Here is a 22,269-nt window from a genome sequence, read left to right as displayed (position 1 = left end):
TAAAACATTATCTGCTAATAAATTAACTAAGGCATATTTCCAACAAACTCCTCCTTGCCTTAGTGTTTACAAACACCCAACTTGTTTCAAAATTTGTTTTGATGATGTCCTTTCCCATCACCATTCTAGAATTGGAGCACTTCTCTCCAAATGCTTCATATTGATGTACTTTCCCATCAATTTGCTTCATATTGGTGCACATCTCACCAATTTCAAAACAATGTTTCTTCTTCTTCTTCGGCAACATGTGTCAACTTGACACTTTCTTCAGACTTGGTTCTACAATTCTTTTGAATATGCCCAACCCTTTTATTTATCACCGTTTATCAGAAAACTCTTGTAGAGTCTCCTTTTCTTCTTGTTCTATCATTGCCATGATAGAGACCCTTCAAAGTATCCTAAGCTTGCTAATTCTGGCCATCAAAAAACTGGTGCAGCAACCTGATTAAAAGATACTGCATCTACTTCCATTCTCACAGATCCCTCAAGATAATTTGCTCTGATACCATTTTGTAGTAATTAACATTTAGGAGTTTGGAACCAACCCTAAAGAGTTTGGAACCAACACTAATCTTCTATTGAACTTCAGGAAATTTATACAGAATTACAAACATCAGTTACAACTGACTTCCATAACTTCTCCTAAACATAAGCAATAACTAATCCTGAATTCAAATAATTAAATAAAACATTATCTGCTAATAAATTAACTAAGGCATACTTCCAACAGTCTATATTGTTTTGGTTATTCTCAGGCTAAATTGTTTAATTCTAGTTTCTACCGTTTTTTCCAACTGACAAACTTTCATTAATGGGAACACCATTTAAATCTCAAAAGCCTTTTGCAATTGTCTACAATCACCCCGTAGCAAGATGGGGAGTTCGAGTAAAGACCAATAACCACCACACACCTACCAAACTCCACCTACAATTAGTTGTGATCTGGCAAACCCTATGAACAAGTCTACTCATCATGAGTAACAAATAACAAATCGCAAACATAGGGAAAAAGTTAAAAATTATACTGTTTTTGTGTATGCACCATTGCACACATCTCAAATAAGGCTCCACAATTTCAACCATATCCTTTTTCTTTTCACCATTCTCTTAATTCCACTTCCCTTCTCTCTCTCTCTCTTCTCTCTGAGTTTTTGATATTGAATGGGAAAGAAGATGGATTCTATAAAGACATTGAAGAATCTGAGTTTTTGATCTTCAACGGCAAAGAATATGAATTCTATGAAAACATTGTGGAATAAAACAGAGTAAACAAAGAAAGGAGAATTATCAAAACCAACTGGACTAACCTTCAACGGCAGAAAAACCAACTCATTTGCATAGGAATAAAGAAAGGAGAATTATCAAAACCAGAGTAAATAAAACAGAACATTGTGGATATTTTATACTAGAAACTGAAATTAAAAACTAACCTTTAACTGGACTTGGTGCAACCCAATTGTTCAAGAAAGAAAGCATTAAATTGCAGTAGATGGGTATGGGGTAGAGCAAAAAAAAAACCCTCTATTTGTCAAAGCATCTGAAGCTGATAGGCTACCATCACAAATCCAGTTCTCGAGCTCCAACTACAAAATAGTTCGTCAGGAAACAGAATGAAGAATAACTAACTAGCATAAAACAGATTATCATTTAATGACACATTAAATCAATTTAGAGAAAAAAATCTATGTAAAAATATCCAAGAGGAATTACAGAACTTCCTGAAAGCTCCAATGGGAAGCAAATAATCAGAAGTCCAAAAAGAAGACCATATCCAAGAAAAGCCTTTATTCGTCAAAGCATCTGAAGTTGACAGCTCCAATCACAAATCCAGTACTAGAGCTCCAAATAAAAAATAGTTCTACCGGAACCCGAACAAAGAATAACCAGCATAAAACAGAGACCCATTTAAAGATCTGTATTAAATCATTCTCCATATCTCCTTAATAATCAGCCACTAATAAACCATTAAGTTAACTTTTAGGAACTAAAGTTTTACTCGGTCAAAATAATAATAATAATAATAATGAATTTAATACCTTTCTTTGATTATATATTTTTACAGTAATGTTTACATTGAAATCGTAGAGTGGAGATTCAAAGTATTCTAAGGCTTATATTTAATCAGCCTAATAGGTCATATGAGCACAACTGTATATTTTAATATACTTTTTATTTCTACTTATGTTGATATCCTAAATTAGTTTGTCCTTCATTTGCACTAATAGCTTATTAGTTATGGAAACGGACACGGGCACCGGAAAACGTTATTTTCTAAGGTTTGGATCGGTCTTATGATTACAGATGCCCCGTATGCTTAGGTCCATATGAAGCGGATGAAATACTGAAGAAAATACATGCTTGTGGTCACACATTCCACATGGAGTGCATTGATCGCTATATGAGCGATCAATGCACTCCTTGTGGAATGTGTGACCCCAAGCCGGTATTTTCTTCAGTATTTCATCGGCTTCATATTCACCTAAGCATACGGGGCATCTGTAATCATAAGACCGATCCAAACCTTAGAAAATAACATTTCTGATGCTTGTGTCCGTTTCCATAACTAATCACCTATTAGTACAAATAAAGGAGAAACTAATTTAGCATATCAACATAACTAGAAATCAGAATAGGAAAAAAATTAAAAATTATACCGTTTTTTGTGTATGCACCATTGTGGGCCAATTTGCATACATTATCTCAAATCAAGCTCCACAAATTCCACCATTGTTGAAAAGTGGTGTTTTTTAAGAGATCTCCATACCCACAAGCTCATATAGAGTTTTTGATATTGAGTGGCAAAGAAGATGAATTCTATGAAAACATTGACGAATCTGAGTTTATGATCTTCAACGGCTATACATTTGACACAATTATTATTTTTATTATCATAAGAAAAACTCTAAAATGATGGTTTTATGCTAAATATGTTTCCATACAATTTTAATTTTATTACTTTTAAATTTGAAGTGGCTGTGTGTATCTCCACCCGACCGAGATAGGCAAAGACTTGGTTTGGTTTAGTTGTGTTCAATTACAGGGTCGACCATGAATAATTCCAACATGGTCGACCCTGGACCAACGAGTGACAGAAGGCTGGTCTCTTTTCTTCGGAGTTCTGCAATGATAATGGTATTGTTATAAGACGTCACGACGATAACTTTCTAGCTTGTCGCAGCTCGTTCATAAATACCTATGTGAGGTCCGGACTGCTGAAGCTATCACTTTACGCGTTGCTCTTGATTGGATTATCTCCCTTCAATTGTCATGTATTCAAGTAGAATCTGACTTAAGAACGATGGTCGATATAGTATTAACTCTGCTAAGGAATATCTTTTCGAGTTTTGGGTTATTATACAAAGGTGTAGAAGTTTAATCCGAAGTAGAAATGACTTTCAAGTGCCTTCCAAGGTTAGCGAATAAGGTTGTCGACCATGTTGCTTGTAAAGCTCTTTCAAATTGTAATTTTTTTTTTTTATGTCTAGTTGGTTAAAATATGTCTTTCTATCAACATTAGAATTATAATTATGATTAAAATTTGTATAATTAATATTAATTTATGTCATTGCGTTGTTTTGTATAATTTTCCATTTTTAACTTATATTTACCTTTTTGTTGTCACTTTTCTGATCAAATATTGGTAATAACATATGAAATAACAGTTTCCATATTAAAATAAAATTACCTTATCTATTTTCTTTCCATATTGCATTGTTCTTATATCTTATATCTTATATCTAGCAAGTAAGAAAATACAATTTTTCAAACAAAATAATTGAAAATACCATTTTTTGCACAAAAAAGAAAATAACAGACAAGAAGAAATGATGTGAAAACGGGTTAATGTTTATTTCACCACTATTAATAATTTGATAAACAGCTAATCAAAAAACATAAAATGATAAAATTCAACCCCAAAAAAACTTAAAATATCCCTAATTATTCAAACCCTAATCCTAAAAATTGAATTTTCCATCATAAGAATTTCCAAATTGCCAATTGAAAGCAGCAACATTGTCAAACTCCAATGTTTTTCCATCACTAACAGTGACTTTGAAAGACAAACTTTGGCCTACCAAATTACTTCCAATCTGCCAATTTTGACCCCAATTTCTCGACATTTGAAGCCATCCATTAGTTTTTGAACCTCTAATTTTGACATTTGTAACATCTCCAGCCCCTCCAACATTATACAATAACACAAGAATCCAGTAAGGATTACCCTTAATCTCAAATTTAATTCCACCTTTTTTCGAGCACGAAATTCTTCGATATTTGACAGGTATAATTCCAGCTTTGTAGTTAGCAAGTTTGGTGAACATAGGCATGGATAAATCAAAATGATGTTGGGGTGGATTGCACCAATTCTCATGTGGTTTTGAGTAATTTGGTGGACAAAAATTTGTGGCAGTAATTTTAATAGTCCCAGCATTATGTATGCACCATTTTGGATCATTTACACACATTATCTCAAAACAGGCTCCACAAATTCCACCATTGTTGAAAAGTGCTGTGCTTAAGGCTGCTGTTTCTAATCCATATCCTTGTTTGAACAGATCTCCATACCCACAAGCTCCTTCTGCACTCAATTTTTTTAGATAAGTCAGTAATTAGTAACAATTTTCAGTATTGGATTGTTAGTTTTTTTAGAAAGAAATGAAGGAAATTAAATGGTACAGATGAAATTAAAATTCACATATGTACTTACGCATTGTTTCAGCTCCGGTCATGTCACCGTAGAATGTTGCATGTGCATCATGCCATTGATCTGCTGATGTTTGAGTAATAATTGTACCCAAAAATGAAATGAAAAATATTAATATGACTACAGGAAATTTCATGATGCTAGGAATGTCTAGTTCCTGCTCTATATATATAAACTTATAAAGCGTAATTAGTATGGAAATAAATCAAATACATTCAATCAGCAATTACTTCTGTAATTAATGGGCAAGATTTTCGAATTGGTATAGTTTAATCATCAATTACTAAGATTTCTGCAATATATTTTAATTTAATCATCAATTACTAAGATTTCTGCAAGATTTCTATTACCATTTCTAACATAAAAGCTAAGAAATCAGCTTTATTTTATAGAATTACCCAAATGGATTGTCTTAATACATATGTTTTTAGTCTGTGCTTGGTCAAAAACTTCAATTACCCTCTTCAACTTTCAAAGTTTTAAATACTTCTTTATTTTTATCCAATTGCATTCTACAACGGTTCATTTCTTAATATAAAAAAACTAGACATCCATCTCTTTATATTACTTAGGATCAGAGCGAAATTAAACCCTAACGATTCAAAAGAAGTGTAGAATTTGCCGCAATCATTAGGAAACTCCTCATAACTCAACCAATTAATTCTAATATTACATATTTACCTCTGTATTTATATCCACACTATAAAAATATTTTTTAGGCCCCTTACCGTTATGGGCCCTGGGCGGGCGCCTCTCATTTCATAGCCCAGGTTCAGCCCTTGTCCTAATCATTGATTTCATTATGGATTCGATCTTTAATTAATTTTTTAGTCTATTTTGGACGGCACACGTCGTTTGGGCGATTCGACTTGTTGATGTGGACAAATAAAAATATGAGTTTCTTGACTACGAGAGAGAGAGTAAAAAGTAAAAATCAATTACAGAAATCAGAGCTTTGAAGAACCTACTAAAAATAAAAATTGATTTCTGTAGTTTCTTTTTACTTTTTACTCTCTCCCCCTAATTAAGAAACTTCTTTTTTTTATTTGTCCACATAGAAGTGAAAATATCCACGTCAGTTAGTCGAATCCCTTAACAACGCATATCTTCTAAACTACACGGAAAAGTTAAATAAGGGTCAGATCCATAATGAAGTCAATGTTCAAGGGGCTCAATGTGAAAAAAATAATTGATCAGAGACTTGATCGTTAAAACATGCATAGTTCAAAGGCTTAGAACTCTTTTTTTACCTACTGTTTGATGTTTGCTGTTACCATTTGCTGTTTGTTGTTGGAAAAAGCTGCATTTCCAAAAAGTAGAGATTCTCTGCTTTTGTAAAAAACTATTTTTCAGAGCTAAAAGACAAACAGTAAGTCACTAACCAAACACCTAAAACTCTACCTAAAAAAGCAAACATGGGCATAAAAAAGTGCTACCAAACATCCTCTTAATTATGTTTTTTTTCTTTTTAATTAATATTTATGAGGTCAATGCATTGGGTTAGGGTGAAACTAATTCCTAATATATAGTTGAGAAATGTGAATTGTAATATATTAACCCACTGTTCCATAATGATGGAAATTGACTCGACTGGAGGCCCATGTTTTGAATTTAGCCAACTCAACAATGTCGTGGATTAACATAAGATACATGATTGAGTCTTAATTATCAGCTCGAGCTTTTAGTTTAATCGCTTCCATGAAAAACAGCAGGGCCGTCTTAAACATTCTTGGACCTTGTGCTAAATGGAAAAAAATTGGACCCTATTTATTAAAAAATTTAATAATCTATACTATATATAATAGCGGATGTAGAGAGAATTTACAAGAAGTGTTTTAGAGCCTTTTTGGCTTAGTTGGCATCGTAGGAGCAAAAACAATAAATGAGTTTTTTTTTTTTAAAAAGAATAAATGAGTTAATGAACTTTTATCATCTCTATATCATTAGTACTATATTAACATATTATTTATTGTCAATTATTAGCCAATTAATTAAAGTAATAAAAGAAAGTATGAGTTACAAGAAAATGAAAAAAACACTAAGCGAAAGAAATCCAAAAGTCACAAATAAACCTATATATAAAGCATGATATATAGTATTCCATCATTATATTCATTGGTCACCGGAAATCAAAGACCTCCTTTAATTTTCATTATGTATTAGTTTTGTTCTTAATCTTATAATTTTGTTCTTACTTTAAATAATATAGTTTTATAATTTTTTTCTTACTTCATTAAGAGATTCATATTTATTTAATAGCGGTTTTCATTGATAAACTGTATTAATAGATTTTTTCCAGGAATTGGGAGAATTTAGACTTTGATATCTCCAATCGAAGAAATCGGATGGAAATAGAAGAGGCATAGACAATTGAAATCAGAAAAACAAATGTGTCAGAAATTACAGGAAATCGTTATGTTTCCGAATGTAATTATTCAATTTTTTTCATGCGTTGTTCTCAATCGTGTTGTTCAACACATCTCGCTGCCTTGTCTATGTTTTCTTTTTTATTTGTGTTTTTTTTTTCAAAATGACTAAATAAATATTTGTATATTTTCATTGTTTATTAGTATAAGTTACTAAATGTAATGGTTTCGATTGTTAACTCTGTCTAAAATATGGATTTTCAGCTTTATATGGACTCAATTGTTAGGTTTAATTGGATTTAGATTAATTTTCCAAATTCATAACCTGATGAAGTCCACTGATTTTTTTAATTTGGGTTTACCTAACTCATATGGATTAAAAAAATTTATTTGTATGCATTTTTGGTACGAACAGATATAAAATTTCACACAATAGTTGTTTATTAAAGTTAGAGACGAAGTGAAAAAAAATTAAAGAGGTATTAAAATATTATACTTATAATTTCAATTATAAACCATGTTTTGTCACGATTATCATTTTAAGTTTCTTTGCCACTTTCATTGATGGATTCTATATCTATATTATATTATATATAATAATGGAAGCAGAGAGAAATTAATTAGAAGAGTTTTAGAGACTTTTTTAATTAATTGTCAAAATAGTAATAAAGGAAAATTATAAATATTATATCTAACCTAATATATATTTAATAGATATAATAACTCTTGGGATCCCTTGAAAAAGAGGAACGCCCAAGTAAAGCTAAATACCTTGCGGCGACTGCGGATAGAATTATTCTCTCTTTCTCGCGCTGGGCGGGGACGTCTCTCTCTATGGCTGGTAGGCTGACACTTGTTAATTCAGTTATCACTAGCTCTCTGATCCACAACTTTATGGTTTACAAATGGCCTGTGAGTTTGCTAAATAGACTCAATAGACACGTGAGGAATTTCATTTGGACGGGTTCAGTTTTGTCCAAAAAGCTTGTTACTGTTCCTTGGAAGGTTTGCTTAAAGTCCTTAAAGGAAGGAGGGTTAGGAGGGTTAGGTATTAAACACCTCTCGACCCTTAACTTGGCTATGAGTGGTAAATTGGCGTGGGGCTTTCTTTCCTCTAATTCTTTATGCTTTAATTTGTTGAGGATGCGCTTTCTAAACAGGGCTGGTTTGCCAAAGTTTTGGTTGCAACGATCGTCTGTTTGGTGGTCTGTCAATGCCGCCTATCTCAAGTTACAGGAGAATTGTTTTTGGTCATTTGGATCATCTTCTGAGTTGTCATTCTGGAATTCGGAATGGATTTTGCCGCCCTTGCCTGAACAGCTTGGGATTTCTATGTCAGACCGTTTGAAGCTCACTGATAGAATCTCAGATTTTTATGAAAATGGCAACTGGCGGGATCTTCCGATGCTGGCTAGTCCGTTGCACCAGCGCATCCGGAATATGCATGGAAATGGCTCTGAACATGATTTATGTTTTTGGAGACCTGCGAGCAATAGCCTCTTCACGGTAAAGTTATTCTATCACTAGCTACGTGCTCCTCTGACTTTTCCTTTGGTTTTTCAGTCAATTTGGAAACCTTTTATTCAGCCGTCGCACTCCATGGTTTGCTGGCGTGCATACTGGGGCGCTTTACCAACTCATGATGCGCTCCGTGCTAGAGGTCTGCCTTTAATATCTCGCTATCCGGTCTGTTTAATGGCTTATGAGACGAGTGACCATTTCCTTGTTCATTGCCCCTTTGCTTCCCAAATCTGGTTCAACATATCGGCTTTATTTGGTAGAAGACTTGTACTTGATTCTTCTCTACAGACACTCTTGCAATACGCCTTCTCACACAAGTTTAGTTCGCAAGTCCTTTCCCTCTGGCAGGTCGCGCTTGTCAACGCTGTTTGGTTGATCTGGTCTGTAAGAAATGCTGCTATTTTTTAGAGCAAGGAACCAAACATTCATGAGGGATTACACTACCTTTGGTCTGCAATTCGTAGCTCTGATAAAATCAGCAACGGATCGGTATGGAATTCTGTTGTGGAGTTATCTATTCTCCACAATCTCGGGTTAAACGTCCGTCGTCATAGGGCCCCTCGAATCATTGAAGTTAGATGGCAGCCCCCTCCGTCTGATTGGATTAAAGCTAATGTTGGTCCCGTGTAACTTAATATGATTAGTTCCAAGGGGGGGTTAGGAACTAATATAACTTTTTTTCTAAATAATGCTGACTTAATTAAATGTTTGATAATTTAACTCAGCTTTAGGTCAGCAAGGCTGAGTGAAGTGTGAGACAGCTTTAATCAGACACTGACTAGAGCTGTTTCAATCGTGAGTTGGGAGATAACACTTTGGGTCAGCTTTCAACTCAGCACTCTAATTACTCAGCATCGGCTTATACAAATTATATACTGAGTAATTTAAGCAAGCAACACATACATATGTATATCAAGAGAAAGGGTTAGAGATTACTCAGCAGACTTATCCTGGTTCGGCCTCACCGCCTACGTCTAGTCCCCAGAATCCTTCCGGGCTTTTTCAATCCACTACTGAGCTCTTTAAAGGTAGAGCACAAACCGTTTACAAAGCAATTGAGTATGCAAGAGTACCATCCTCTATTCGTCTACTCAATCCTACTGAGCGCTATAACCGAACACTCAGATTTTCTCTACCGCTGAGTACTAAAACCGAGCACTCAGCACCACTCTTCTAACCTTTATAATTGATACAGGATTGTTCTCACTAAATGAAGAACACTTTAGATGAATACAAATTCACTCTAGACTTTTACACAATGATTGGAAATTGGGTGTAAGAACTTGCTTTCTTTTCAGACAACTTCTATTTTGGATTTTCACTCTTGTGAAGATTTGCTTTTCTGTCTGTATTTTCTTGAATATGTCGTAAGGATCCAAGTGATGAACTTTGTCCTTTTATAGTGAATTCTGAAGCTTCAAATCATTTGAATTCTGACATATCCGTTGGGAGTAACGGCCTTCTATCGTCATTCATTGGTCAGCTTCCAGAATTGCAGGCCAATCCTATCGTCTAATTTTAGCAGGCGTCAGGCTTGCCAGTTTCGTCTTCTTTCACCAGATTCGTCTTCTAGCGCCAGTTTTGTCTTCTTGCCAAATGCCAGATGATCCATGCGTCTCGAAAAGGTCTCTGATCACATTTCCAAGGCTTCTGATTTGTTGCAGAGATGGGTCTTGTCTTTTAGTAAACGGATCATTGGCGCTGACCTGATGAATACACAGCTTGATTGTTCGACTTTGCCTTTAAGATTTCCTTTGTCGGGACTGAGTTATATTTTACTCAGCTTCTTTGCTCGGCTTCGCCTTCAAGCGTTATTCTGAAGAAGACTTTTCTTTTAACGAGGCTGAGTTACACTCAACTCAGCTTCTGCCGTGTGTCTTTGCTTATGCTGACTTCGTACTGTCTTTCTTTTTATGAACACTTAGTTCCTGTTCTCATTAGTTAATATACTCAACATTGAACAACCACATTAGTACAATTAAATCAAATCACTTAAATTTAATTGTCTTAATCATGGGATTAACTTAAATAATTTTGTCAAATCAAAATCATATAGAAAGGTGTTTCAAAAAACTCCCCCATTTTGATGTTGGCAAAAATATTTAATTAAGGAACTCAGTGTTGAGCATCCCTCATGATTGATGACCTTTGTATTCTTCTAAGATAACTCCCCTATAAGGGTTGCATCTGTTGACTTAGTACGACTCTAGACCTTCTAAGATCTAATTGAGTGAATCTAAGACTTAAGTCACTGACTTAGTTCAATTCTAAACCTTCTAAGATTTAATCGAAAAGAGCCTAAGGTCAGCTTCCGAAGAAGGTCAAAACATGGAACATATGGTCATAACTCAGTTTTGATACTTATCTATTTTAGGCATCAGAGATATTATGTTAAGTTCAAGTATCGGAGTTGGATTCATTTATCAAAGTTGGGGTGCACTAAGTATGATTTACTTGATTATTCTCTATGTTCACAAGTTTTAATTTGTTGTTTAATGAGTAGTTGTATGTGACAGATCAGCATATAAACACAGTAATTAAGCATCGCATATATAAAGACAGTTTGGATAAAAGATGCTTATATATAAAATTACTCAGCTTAACATGAACATGCTATGAAATATAAGTTACAAGCAAAGACTATGGATTATTGCTAGTTCTATTTCTTAATATTGGCTTGAACTTGATTTGACTTGGGTTTGGTTTGGGCAGTTCATTGTTGCTGAGTGTGGGTGCTCGGGACAGCAGAAGTTGAGCCAGGAGGCTTCTGCTGAGTTCCGGCAGCTGGCAGTTTGGCTTTACTTTTCTCCCCGGTTTCTGCTGAGTTCCGGCAGCTTGCTTAGCTTGGCCAGGTTGGCCTTTCTCCCCCGTTTTTCCCGCATCAGATGATTGAAGGGGAGGTGCCAAAAACTTCTCTTGTTGAACATCACGAGTCAGTATAGAGGAATAGTGTTGCATGTGACCCGTACTCTCCCTGAGACCTTTAAATACCTGCATGCCATCAGCCATAGTCGCAGCAGGGATCTTGATATTGGTGCTGAGCATGCTGAGTACATACTCAAGAGATTTCCCAACCCACATAATTGAGTCCGTCATTCGGGCATAAGATTGATAATACATGTTGAGCAATGCTGTATCATACGACTGTCGTTGAACGTTAATGTGTCGGACATGGGCAAGGGTTGACCTGGTGCAGTGTAAAATGTCATTTGTTTTGACCTGGTCAGTGTCCATCTCTTCTTTGCTTAAGTTGAGTAGGCGAATGGCTTCACCAATCTGTTCAATAGAGCACTGAGAAGAGGAGGAGATTAGTTCACGAACCCCGGTAATCTCGGAGGTCAGCTGGGAGAAAAGTTGATTGACCTCAGCAGAGGTTGCATATGTTGAGTTCGTAGCTGAGAAGGCATTGAGTTTTCCTTCTATGGAGTTCATGTGATTTACCATCATCAGCTGGAGTTCAGCCAGCTTCATTATAAATTCCTGCTTGGGCTGTTGAGAGACTAAAGACGTCATGACACTCATTAGTTCTTTGAGACCCTTAAGTTCGGTCAGAAATTGAGTGACAGAGGAGAATTAGGTTGGCTCAGCAGGAATAGACCCAGCAGCATCGGCGTGAGACTGATGAATATCTTGAAGTAGAGCTTGAGCTGAGTCGATGATTTTCCTTCCAGACTCAGAAGCATTTAGATAAGTGTAGGATTCATCAGTACTATGCTCAGGGGCCGTATTGTTGTCAGCACCGGATAGAGGAGGTGTTTGGTGCTATCCTGAAGTGGAAGTGTCAGCCTGGTCAGCAACTGCACTTTGTTGATTTAGACCAGCAGTAGGAGCTGACTGATCTAGACGCTGCTCAGAAGATGATGGAAGTATTTGCTCAGCAGTGTCATTTACCTGCTCAGCGTCAGTCTGAAGTTGAGTCGGAATTGGAGATTTAGGCAACTTAGCACTGTCTTGAGCAGGTTGAGTTTCCTTAGCTAACTCGGGATGTTGAGCAGCAGGAACTTCGAGCACTTGCTCACTTGAAGGTTGAGCGGAAGTGTCAGCAGAAATAGGGCCTTTGGTGGCTTGTTCCTCAGCTTGAGAAACAGAGGCTTGTTTTTCTTTTGCTTGGGCTGGAGTAGGCTCAGTGATGGTGGTGAAGAATTGAAACTAGAGCCCAGTCAGGTCTGTGATGGGGTCCTTCAAGGGTGATTCATCCAGCAGATCTATCACGCTGGGCTTTAAGGCCTTTTTTTTAAACCTCTTGTCGGCACTGCCTTTAGGAGTTTTGGTTGGAGGAGAAGGGTCAGTTGCATGAGAGTCGAGTGACTCAGAGGAGAAATTGAGGCCTAGGTCAGTGTAGAGGTTCGCCTCGACCTTGTCCTTTACTGGAGACGTAACTCCATGCTCATCAGTCTGCTCAGCAACAGCTGTTTTACTCGGCTCAGTGGAGCCCATCTTATCACCTTTAACCTGTTCCTCAGTGTGGCCTAGTTCTTCCTCCTGATCACAGGGTGTCTTTTCCAGGTCAATTTCTTGACTTCGTGCAAAGTGTGAGTCCGCGAAAATCACAAAGTCAAGCGGGTTAGCATCTACTGGCTTCAACCCAGAGGTTTTCTTCCTTTTGAGTGGCTGATCTGGTGTTTCCTCACTTTCTTCCTCAGGCTCAGCTCTCTTCTTAGTGCCTTCAGCTGACTTAGGTTCCCCTTGAGCTGACTCGGCATGAGTAGCTTTCTTCACACTAGACACAATCCTGATCTTCTTTGGAGCTATGTTGATGTCTTTGGTTTTAGGGGTTGAGGATTGGTCAGCTTTCCTCTTTCTTTCCTGCCTAGTGCGCTCAGCCGGAGCTTCTTCAACCATAACTTTCTTGCCTTTCTTGGTTACCTTAGCATCAGCTTCTTCAACCTCAGCAACATCTTCTCCAGTCGGAACTCCCTTCCCTTTCTTAGGCTTGATAGGCTGACTATGGGCCAGCGCGAATAAGATTCCCGAGGTGATCTCAGTCCCCTCTATATCAATTTCTCCCTTAAAAGTGACCTGGAAATCCTAAAGTATTTTAGTGATGAACGAACCCATCTGAAGGATCCCGGTGCTGCGTTGAAAAGCTCCGATAAGGAAGACGGGCATGCTGAGTGACTTGTAATTCAGCATGTGCCAGATGAAGCACTGCTCAAAGTTAGAGGCTGATGAGGAGGAGTTGACTTTAGGAAAGAGAAAGTTGGTCAGGATATAGTGAGCTTGCTTTTGAGGCTGGCCCATACACGTACTGGGGATTTCACCTTTGTGATTCTTGGGTTTGCAGAATTCAACGATGTAATGGACCCTTTTGTAGTCATTCGTGCATCGCAACTCAGCACCTTCTGCTTTAAGATTCAGCAGGGTAGCAAGGTAAGAGGGGGTGATGGTGATTGCCTTATTCTTGACCTTGGTAATCAAATAATCATCATCGTCCTCAACGACAGCTAGGTTTTCATAGAACTCCTTTACCAGTTGCGGGTAGGTCGTTGCAGGCATAGAGAAGAGGTCGGTCCAGCCATTCTTGGAAATCCAGTCACAGAATGGTTTCTCTTCATTTATGAAGCTCCCGGAAAACCATCGGGAATGATATATGTTAAGGCCTTTAATGCTATTGAAGACCTTGAAAAACTTCTTTTCCTTAGGCTACTTCTTCTTCTTCTTCTTTTTCGAAGGAGTCGACTGGTCAGTGTGAGGGTTTTCACCGAGGATGCTGACCTCGGGCAGAGCTTGGTCATACTGACCATGGATTTGTCATTGAGACTCAGAGGAGGTCTTCTTATATTCCTGCTCAGCATGAGATGGAGTATTTATATCCGAGCAATCGTCGTCATATTGCTCGTTGGAGTGGTTCTGGGAATCGCAAGACATGGTGTTCTTAAGGATTTGAGAAATGTAGAAGATTAGGGATTTGAGAGAGAGAGAGAGATCGAATGCGATAAATTTCAAGCGTAAAGAGAGGTTAGTGGGAATTCATCCACTATTTATAGTCGGAGTGCGTCGATCTGATAGGTCAGAATGGCGGTTTGATTTCGAAACATCCAACGGCTTTAAATTTTGACATTTATGACACGTTCGGCGCATGGGTTCCTAATCATTATGCTTACGTCATCCTAGGTGGCTACTTCAATTTGCGTGTAAACATTAAGTTTCGCAAGATTTCTTACTCAGCATCTAGAATACTAAACGTTTGAAATTCTGAGTGCTCAGTTTTGCGTGGAAGGGATTCATATCATGTGAAGTAACTCAGCATTTGGTAATCACTCAATATATATATGGCAACTCAGCATACAGTGATTTCACAGCATTCAGTTTTACACAGCATGTGATAGTTACTCAAAATGTAATGATCACTCGGCATATTATAATCACTCAACATTCATTTAAGCGCAGAAATCTATTTAAGAGGATTAGACATACCGATCGCTTCCCTTAGTATGCTAAACTGCTCACGAGCCAAGGGCTTCGTGAAGATATCCGCAAGATGTTCATCTGTTGGAACATAGGTCAGCTTGATCTCACTCTTAAGTACATGGTCTCTGATGAAGTGATGCCTAATGCTGACATGCTTCATCCTGCTGTGTCGGATTGGATTTTTGGATAAGTCGATGGCACTTTTGTTGTCGCATTTGACTTCGATTGTTTTTGTTTGTACTCCATAATCCTCCAACTGTTGCTTAATCCATAGGACTTGTGCCACACAGCTTCCAGCAGCAATGTACTCAGCTTCAGTGGTTGACAGGGCAACTGACGACTGCTTCTTGCTGAACCAAGACACTAGACAGCTTCCAAGGAAGTGACATCCTCCTGAAGTACTTTTACGCTCCAGCTTGTCTCATCCATAGTCAGCGTCAGTGTATCCAATGAGTGTGAAGTCATTTGTGTTTGGATACCATAAACCTGCATTTACTGAGCTCTGCAAATATCTAAAAATTCTTTTCACAGCTATATAGTGAGATTTCTTAGGGTCAGCTTGATATCTAGCGCAGTAACATACTGAGTACTGAATGCCTGGCCTACTAGCAGTTAGATAAAGTAGAAAGCCAATCATACCTCGATATAACTTGCTGTCTACCGACTTACCTTTCTCATCAACAGAAAGCACAGTGTCAGTACCCATTGGGTAGATATGGGCTTACATCCTTCCATATCAAATTTCTTCAATATCTCCTTAGCATACTTGGTTTGACTTATGAAGATGCCATTTTTACCTTGTTTGATTTGAAGTCCAAGGAAGAAGTTGAGTTCTCCCATCATTGACATCTCAAACTCAGTTTGCATCTGTTTGCTAAACTCCTTGCACATAGATTCGTTAGTAGCACCAAAGATAATATCATCTACATATATTTGCGCCAACAGGGTATCTTTACCCTTTTTCTTAATGAATAAGGTTGTGTCAGCTTTTCCTCTAACATAGTTCCTGGTCAGCAGGAAGCTAGTCAGCCTTTCATACCAAGCACGTGGTGCTTGCTTTAGGCCGTACAGAGCCTTTTTGAGTTTATAAACATGGTTTGGAAATTTTGAATCCTCAAACCCTGGAGGCTGACTAACATAAACCTCTTCATTTATAACTCCATTAAGAAATGCACTCTTAACATCCATTTGGAACAATTTAAAGTTCATAAAGCTAGCATATGCACACAATATTCTTATTGCCTCTAACCTAGCTATGGGTGCAAAGGTCTCACCATAGTCAATACCTTCCTGCTGACTGTAACCTTGAGCTACAATTCTGGCTTTGTTTCTGACTACGTTACCTTGTTCGTCTAACTTGTTGCAAAATACCCACTTCATTCCAATGGTCTTTTGATTCTTCAGTTTAGGCACTAAATCCCATACTTCGTTTCTCTTGAACTGATCAAGTTCCTCTTGCATAGCGTTTATCCAGAATTCATTGTACTCAGCTTCTGAGAAGTTCTTTGGCTCATGAACTGAGACGAATGCAACATTACTGAGATATCTCCTGAGTTGATTTCTGGTCATCAGGGTGTTCTCAGCAGCATCAAGAATGGACTTCTCTGAGTGTGCTCTTCGAATCTTGATCTCCTTTGGTAGTGCGGAGTTTTCAGGAACATGTGTTTCTACAATTTCTGCAGGTTTAGATTAGTCAGCAAAGGTAATTTCAGGTTCGTTTTACCTTTGGTCAGTCCTTGTGGTAATGACTCAGCGGCTCTATTTTGGTCAGCGGAAGCTGAGCCTGGGTCATCTTCGGCAGACTGACTTGATTTTCCTGCAGGGTCAGTTTCATCGAACTCAATATGTACAGACTCTTCTACGACCTAAGTTTGTTTATTAAACACCCTATATGCTTTACTGTTTGTTGAGTACCATAAGAAGATAGCTTCGTCAGCTTTGGAATCAAATTTAGCAAGGTTGTCTTTAGTATTTAAAATAAAACATTTACAACCAAAGGCACAAAAATATCCAATGTTGGGTTTTCGTCCTTTCCAAAGTTCATAGGGGGTTTTCTTAGGTATAGGTCTAACTAAAGCCCTATTGAGTATATAGCAAGCTGTGTTGACAGTCTCACCCCAGAAATACTTTGGAAGCCTATTCTCATTCAGCATTGTTCTAGCTATTTCAACTAAGGTTCTGTTCTTCCTCTTAACTACCCCATTTTGTTGAGGAGTTCTAGGAGCAGAAAAATTATGGTCAATGCCGCTGACTTCATAGAATTCATCAAACTATTGGTTTTTGAATTCTCTGCCATTATCACTACGGATGTGAGCTAATTTTAGGTCTTTGTCATTTTCAAGTTTTCTAATCAGTGTTGAAAACATCTCAAAAGCTTCATCCTTGCTACTCAGCAAGATGACCTAAGTATACCGAGAGAAATCATCTACAATGTCCAAGGAAAATCTCTTACAACCCAAGCTCAGCGGTTGGACTGGTCCGAAAAGATCCAAATGTAGTAATTCCAATGGACGCTTGGTTGAGACAACTTTTTTTTACTTTGAAAAGACTTTTTGGTTTGTTTACCTTGCTGACAAGCATTGCATAATTGATCCTTCTCAAATCTAAGTTTGGGCAAACCCTCAACTAATTGCTTTCTTGCTAATTTGGCAAGGAGGTTCATGCTTACATGACCAAGTCTCCTATGCCATATCCAGGAATTATCTTCCTTCAACACTAAGCATATATTTTTCGAAAACTTCTTTTCTAAACTCAGCATGAACACATTGTCAACACGAGGGGCAGTTAAAATTAAATCATTTGTTTTGCCCTCGAGTATCCGACACTCAGTGGCATCAAATACAACCTTTCTACCGCTGTCACACAGCTGAGCTACGCTCAATAGGTTATATTTAAAACCCCTGACTAGGGAGACTGACTCAATAGTAGGATTACCTCCAATAGTACCTAATCCCACTATCTTACCCTTTTTTTTGTCTCCGAAACTTACATTTCCTCCTCGTTTATGCACAAGTGTGATGAACTGAGTTTCATCACCAGTCATATGCCTCGAGCATGTGCTGTCAATATACCATAGCTTTGACTTCTCAGCACATCTCAGGCTCACCTGCAATTGAACTAGTTATCTTTAGGTACCCCAATTCTTTTTGGGTCCTCGTTTGTTAGAATGAACAGGTGATGCATCATATTTGATTTTGTGACGACATACATTTATAGTGTGGCCATCTTTCCCACAATAGTCACAGTAAACCACCCTTTGAGGGTGTTTCCATTTTTGGTCAGCACGATGGTGCTGGACATACCAACACACACTTATAGTGTGTCCTCTCTTTCCACAACAGTCACACTGACTGTTCTGCTGAGTGTACCGTCTTTGCTTACTAGTACCTGAATACTCAGCATTTGGATAGAACCTTTTCTTAGATGATGAACTCAGCTGGTTCTGTATTGAAGTGATGTTCTTTCTCAGTTTCTTAGAATCTGATTGGACTTCCGAGACAAACCGATGCATGATTTTTAGATTTTCATCTTGCCTGGTATTGTCTTGAAGCAGATATCGGAGGTCACTGAGTTTGACCTCTTCAATCTCATCACACCTCCTACTGAGTGCTCTTATTTTCTTGTTACACTTTTTGGTCAGTGTATAGAGATCACTCAGGGCATTAACCATTTCATTTCTGAGCAAGGATATAGATGTTACCTCATTAGAGTGTTCCTCATGATCAGACTCATCGGAGAGGTCAGCTTGCTCAGATCGGCAGTCATCAGCAGCTTCGTCAGCCATAAAACAGATGTTTGCTGACTCAATGGCATCAGCTTCTGATGAGGTTGACTCATCACTGTCACTCCATGTGGCCACCATTGCCTTTCTACTCCCCTTCTTTTCTTTCTTCAGAGTAGGACAGCTTGACTTGATGTGCCCAGTTTGATGGCATTCGAAACAAGTAACAGGTTTGGAGTTGTCCTTCTTATGTCTGCTGTCGCTAGACTTAGCTCTGTATTTATCACTTCTTTTGAATGTCCTTTTGTTGTTCTTGTCGCTTTTTCTAAACAGCTTCTTCATCTTCCTAGTAAACATGGCCATCTCCTCAACATATGATGAGTCAGCTTCGGTTGAGTCGGCTTTCATGACAAGAGATTTTTGCTTCTTGTCCTCAGTTTTTTCTTTAGCCTCAAAGTTTTTCATGGAGATCTCATGGGTCAGCAGAGATCCGATAAGCTCATCGTACTTGTATGTGGTCAGGTCCTGAGCTTCTTCAACAGCTGTCTTCTTAGCTTGCTAGCTCTTGGGGAGACTTCTCAAGATTTTCTTCACATGTTCTTCTTTTGTGAAGTTCTTGCCGAGTCTCTTAAGCTCATTTATGATGTTGGTGAACCTTGAGTTCATCTCAGAGATGTCTTCATTTCCATTCATCTCAAACAACTCGTATAGTCTCATGTGTTGATTCACCTTGGACTCCTTGACCTTTCTAGTTCCTTCATAGGTCACCTCCAGCTTCTTCCAGATTTCCTGTGCTGACTCACAACCTGAAATTTTGTTGTACTCTGCAGCATCTAACGCACAGTGAAGCATTGATAGCCGAAGCATTATTTTGTAATTTTTTAAGGTCATCCTCTGACCACTTAGACTCACTCTTGACAGATTTTACTCCGTCAATAATTTCATAGGGAACAAACGGGCCTTGGACTATAGCCAGCCATGCACTCATGTTTGTTGCCTGAATGAAGTTTTTCATTCTGTTCTTCCAAAATGTATAGTTTGACCCGAAGAACAGAGGAGGCTGACTAATCGATAATCCCTCAGGGAGTATCTGTGTTGTTTGATTTCCTGAAAGGAAACGAGTGCTGTTCTCAGCCATTTACAGGGATCAGCTCAAGATAGTTTTATTTTGAATAGTGAGCTACTAATCTCTGATACCACTTGTTGGTCCCGTGTAACTTAATATGATTAGTTCCAAGGGGGGGTTAGGAACTAATATAACTTTTTTTTCTTAATAATGCTGACTTAATTAAATGTTTGATAATTTAACTCAGCTTTAGGTCAGCAAGGCTGAGTGAAGTGTGAGACAGCTTTAATCAGACACTGACTAGAGCTGTTTCAATTGTGAGTTGGGAGATAACACTTTAGGTCAGCTTTCAACTCAGCACTCTGATTACTCAGCGTCGGCTTATACAAATTATATACTGAGTAATTTAAGCAAGCAACACATACATATGTATATCAAGAGAAAGGGTTAAAGATTATTCAGCATACTTATCCTGGTTCGGCCTCACCACCTACGTCCAGTCCCCAGAATCCTTCCGGGCTTTTTCAATCCACTACTGAGCTCTTTAAAGGTAGAGCACAAACCGTTTACAAAGCAATTGAGTATGCAAGAGTATCGTCCTCTATTCGTCTACTCAATCCTACTGAGCGCTATAACCGAACACTCAGATTTTCTCTACCGCTGAGTACTAAAACCGAGCACTCAGCACCACTCTTCTAACCTTTACAATTGATACAGGATTGTTCTCACTAAATGAAGAACACTTTAGATGAATACAAATTCACTCTAGACTTTTACACAATGATTGGAAATTGGGTGTAAGAACTTGCTTTCTTTTCAGACATCTTCTATTTTGGATTTTCACTCTTGTGAAGATTTGCTTTTCTGTCTGTATTTTCTTGTATATGTCGTAAGGATCCAAGTGATGAACTTGTCCTTTTATAGTGAATTCTGAAGCTTCAAATCATTTGAATTCCGACATATCCGTTGGGAGTAACGGCCTTCTATCGTCATTCATTGGTCAGCTTCCAGAATTGCAGGCCAATCCTATCGTCTGATTTTAACAGGCGTCAGGCTTGCCAGTTTCATCTTCTTTCGCCAGGTTCGTCTTCTAGCGCCAGTTTTGTCTTCTTGCCAAATGTCAGATGATCCATGCGTCTCGAAAAGGTCTCTGATCACATTTCAAGGCTTCTGATTTGTTGCAGAGATCTGTCGGACCTTGTCTTTTAGTAAACGGATCATTGGCGCTGACCTGACGAATACACAGCTTGATTGTTCGACTTTGCCTTTAAGATTTCCTTTGTCGGGACTGAGTTATATTTTACTCAGCTTCTTTGCTCGGCTTCGCCTTCAAGCGTTATTCTGAAGAAGACTTTTCTTTTAACGAGGCTGAGTTACACTCAACTCAGCTTCTGTCGTGTGTCTTTGCTTATGCTGACTTTGTATTGTCTTTCTTTTTATGAACACTTAGTTCCTGTTCTCATTAGTTAATATACTCAACATTGAACAACCACATTAGTACAATTAAATCAAAGCACTTAAATTTAATTGTCTTAATCATGGGATTAACTTAAATAATTTTGTCAAATCAAAATCATGTGGAAAGGTGTTTCAACAGCTAACACTGATGCCTCCATGATCTCGGGTAGAGCTGGTTGCGGTGTGGTTTTTCGAAATAGTCAGGGGCATCCTCTTGGGTCATTTGCCTTCCCCCTTGATTATGCTTTGGTACACATGGCGGAATTGCAAGCTGCTATTTTTGCAGTTTCGATTGCGAGGTCACGTGGATGGACTCGTCTCTGGATTGAAAGTGACTCGACTCACGTTATTCGAATTTTTCGTGCCCGTGCGCAGATCATTCCCTGGACAATGCGTGTGGATTGGTTAAATTGTTTAGATTCAATGACACATATTCAGGTGGTTGTCTCACAAGTGTTCTGTGAGGGAAATCAAGTGGCGAACGCTCTTGCTAATTACGGACGTCTGGCCTCAGATTTACAAATGTGGAATACCCTTCCAGACTTCTACTCCCTTCTTGCTAGAGATAATGCCCTTGGTAGGGATATGTTTAGAGTTTCTTAAAACATTCTTTGTACTGGATTCATACTTTTTTCATCTCTTCATTTATATATTTGGTTCTTTGCCTTTTTGGGGGTGCCAACCTGGTTGGGATTCCCATTGGGCTAGGTCCGTTTAAAAAAAAGATATAATAAAATAACTTACAAAATATCCCAACGAAAAAAAATTATATGACGATAAAAAAATGTAAGAATTCATTCAAATTCCATTCATTTAACTTTAAGAAATATCAGTAAAACCAATGTAATTGAAAAAATTATATTTATATTTAATAGATATAATAAAATAACTTACAAAATATACCAATGAAAACAAATTATATAACGATAAAAAATAGGTAAGGATCCATTCAAATTCTATTCATTTAACTTTAATAAATAACATTAAAACCAATAGAACTAAAAAAAAATTATAACACATT

The 22,269-nt window shown here is 37.8% G+C and overlaps 1 protein-coding gene across 1 annotated transcript; it reads right to left on the bottom strand.

The window, feature by feature from the left end:
- Positions 1-3,938: 3,938 nt before the first annotated feature.
- On the bottom strand, positions 3,939-4,847 carry LOC136215998 (expansin-A23-like). Its single transcript, XM_066002963.1, has 2 exons — positions 4,709-4,847; positions 3,939-4,579 (listed from the first exon to the last, which is right to left on the bottom strand). Exons 1-2 carry the CDS (start codon positions 4,839-4,841, stop codon positions 3,957-3,959), a joined length of 756 nt encoding a protein of 251 aa, XP_065859035.1. The 5' UTR covers positions 4,842-4,847; the 3' UTR covers positions 3,939-3,956.
- Between the last annotated feature and the right edge of the window lie 17,422 nt (positions 4,848-22,269).

This window comes from Euphorbia lathyris, chromosome 1 (genome assembly GCF_963576675.1).
Source record: "Euphorbia lathyris chromosome 1, ddEupLath1.1, whole genome shotgun sequence".
NCBI lineage: Eukaryota > Viridiplantae > Streptophyta > Magnoliopsida > Malpighiales > Euphorbiaceae > Euphorbia > Euphorbia lathyris.
Note: the sequence above shows the minus strand (reverse complement) of the source record. Positions and strands in the feature narration are given on the sequence as shown.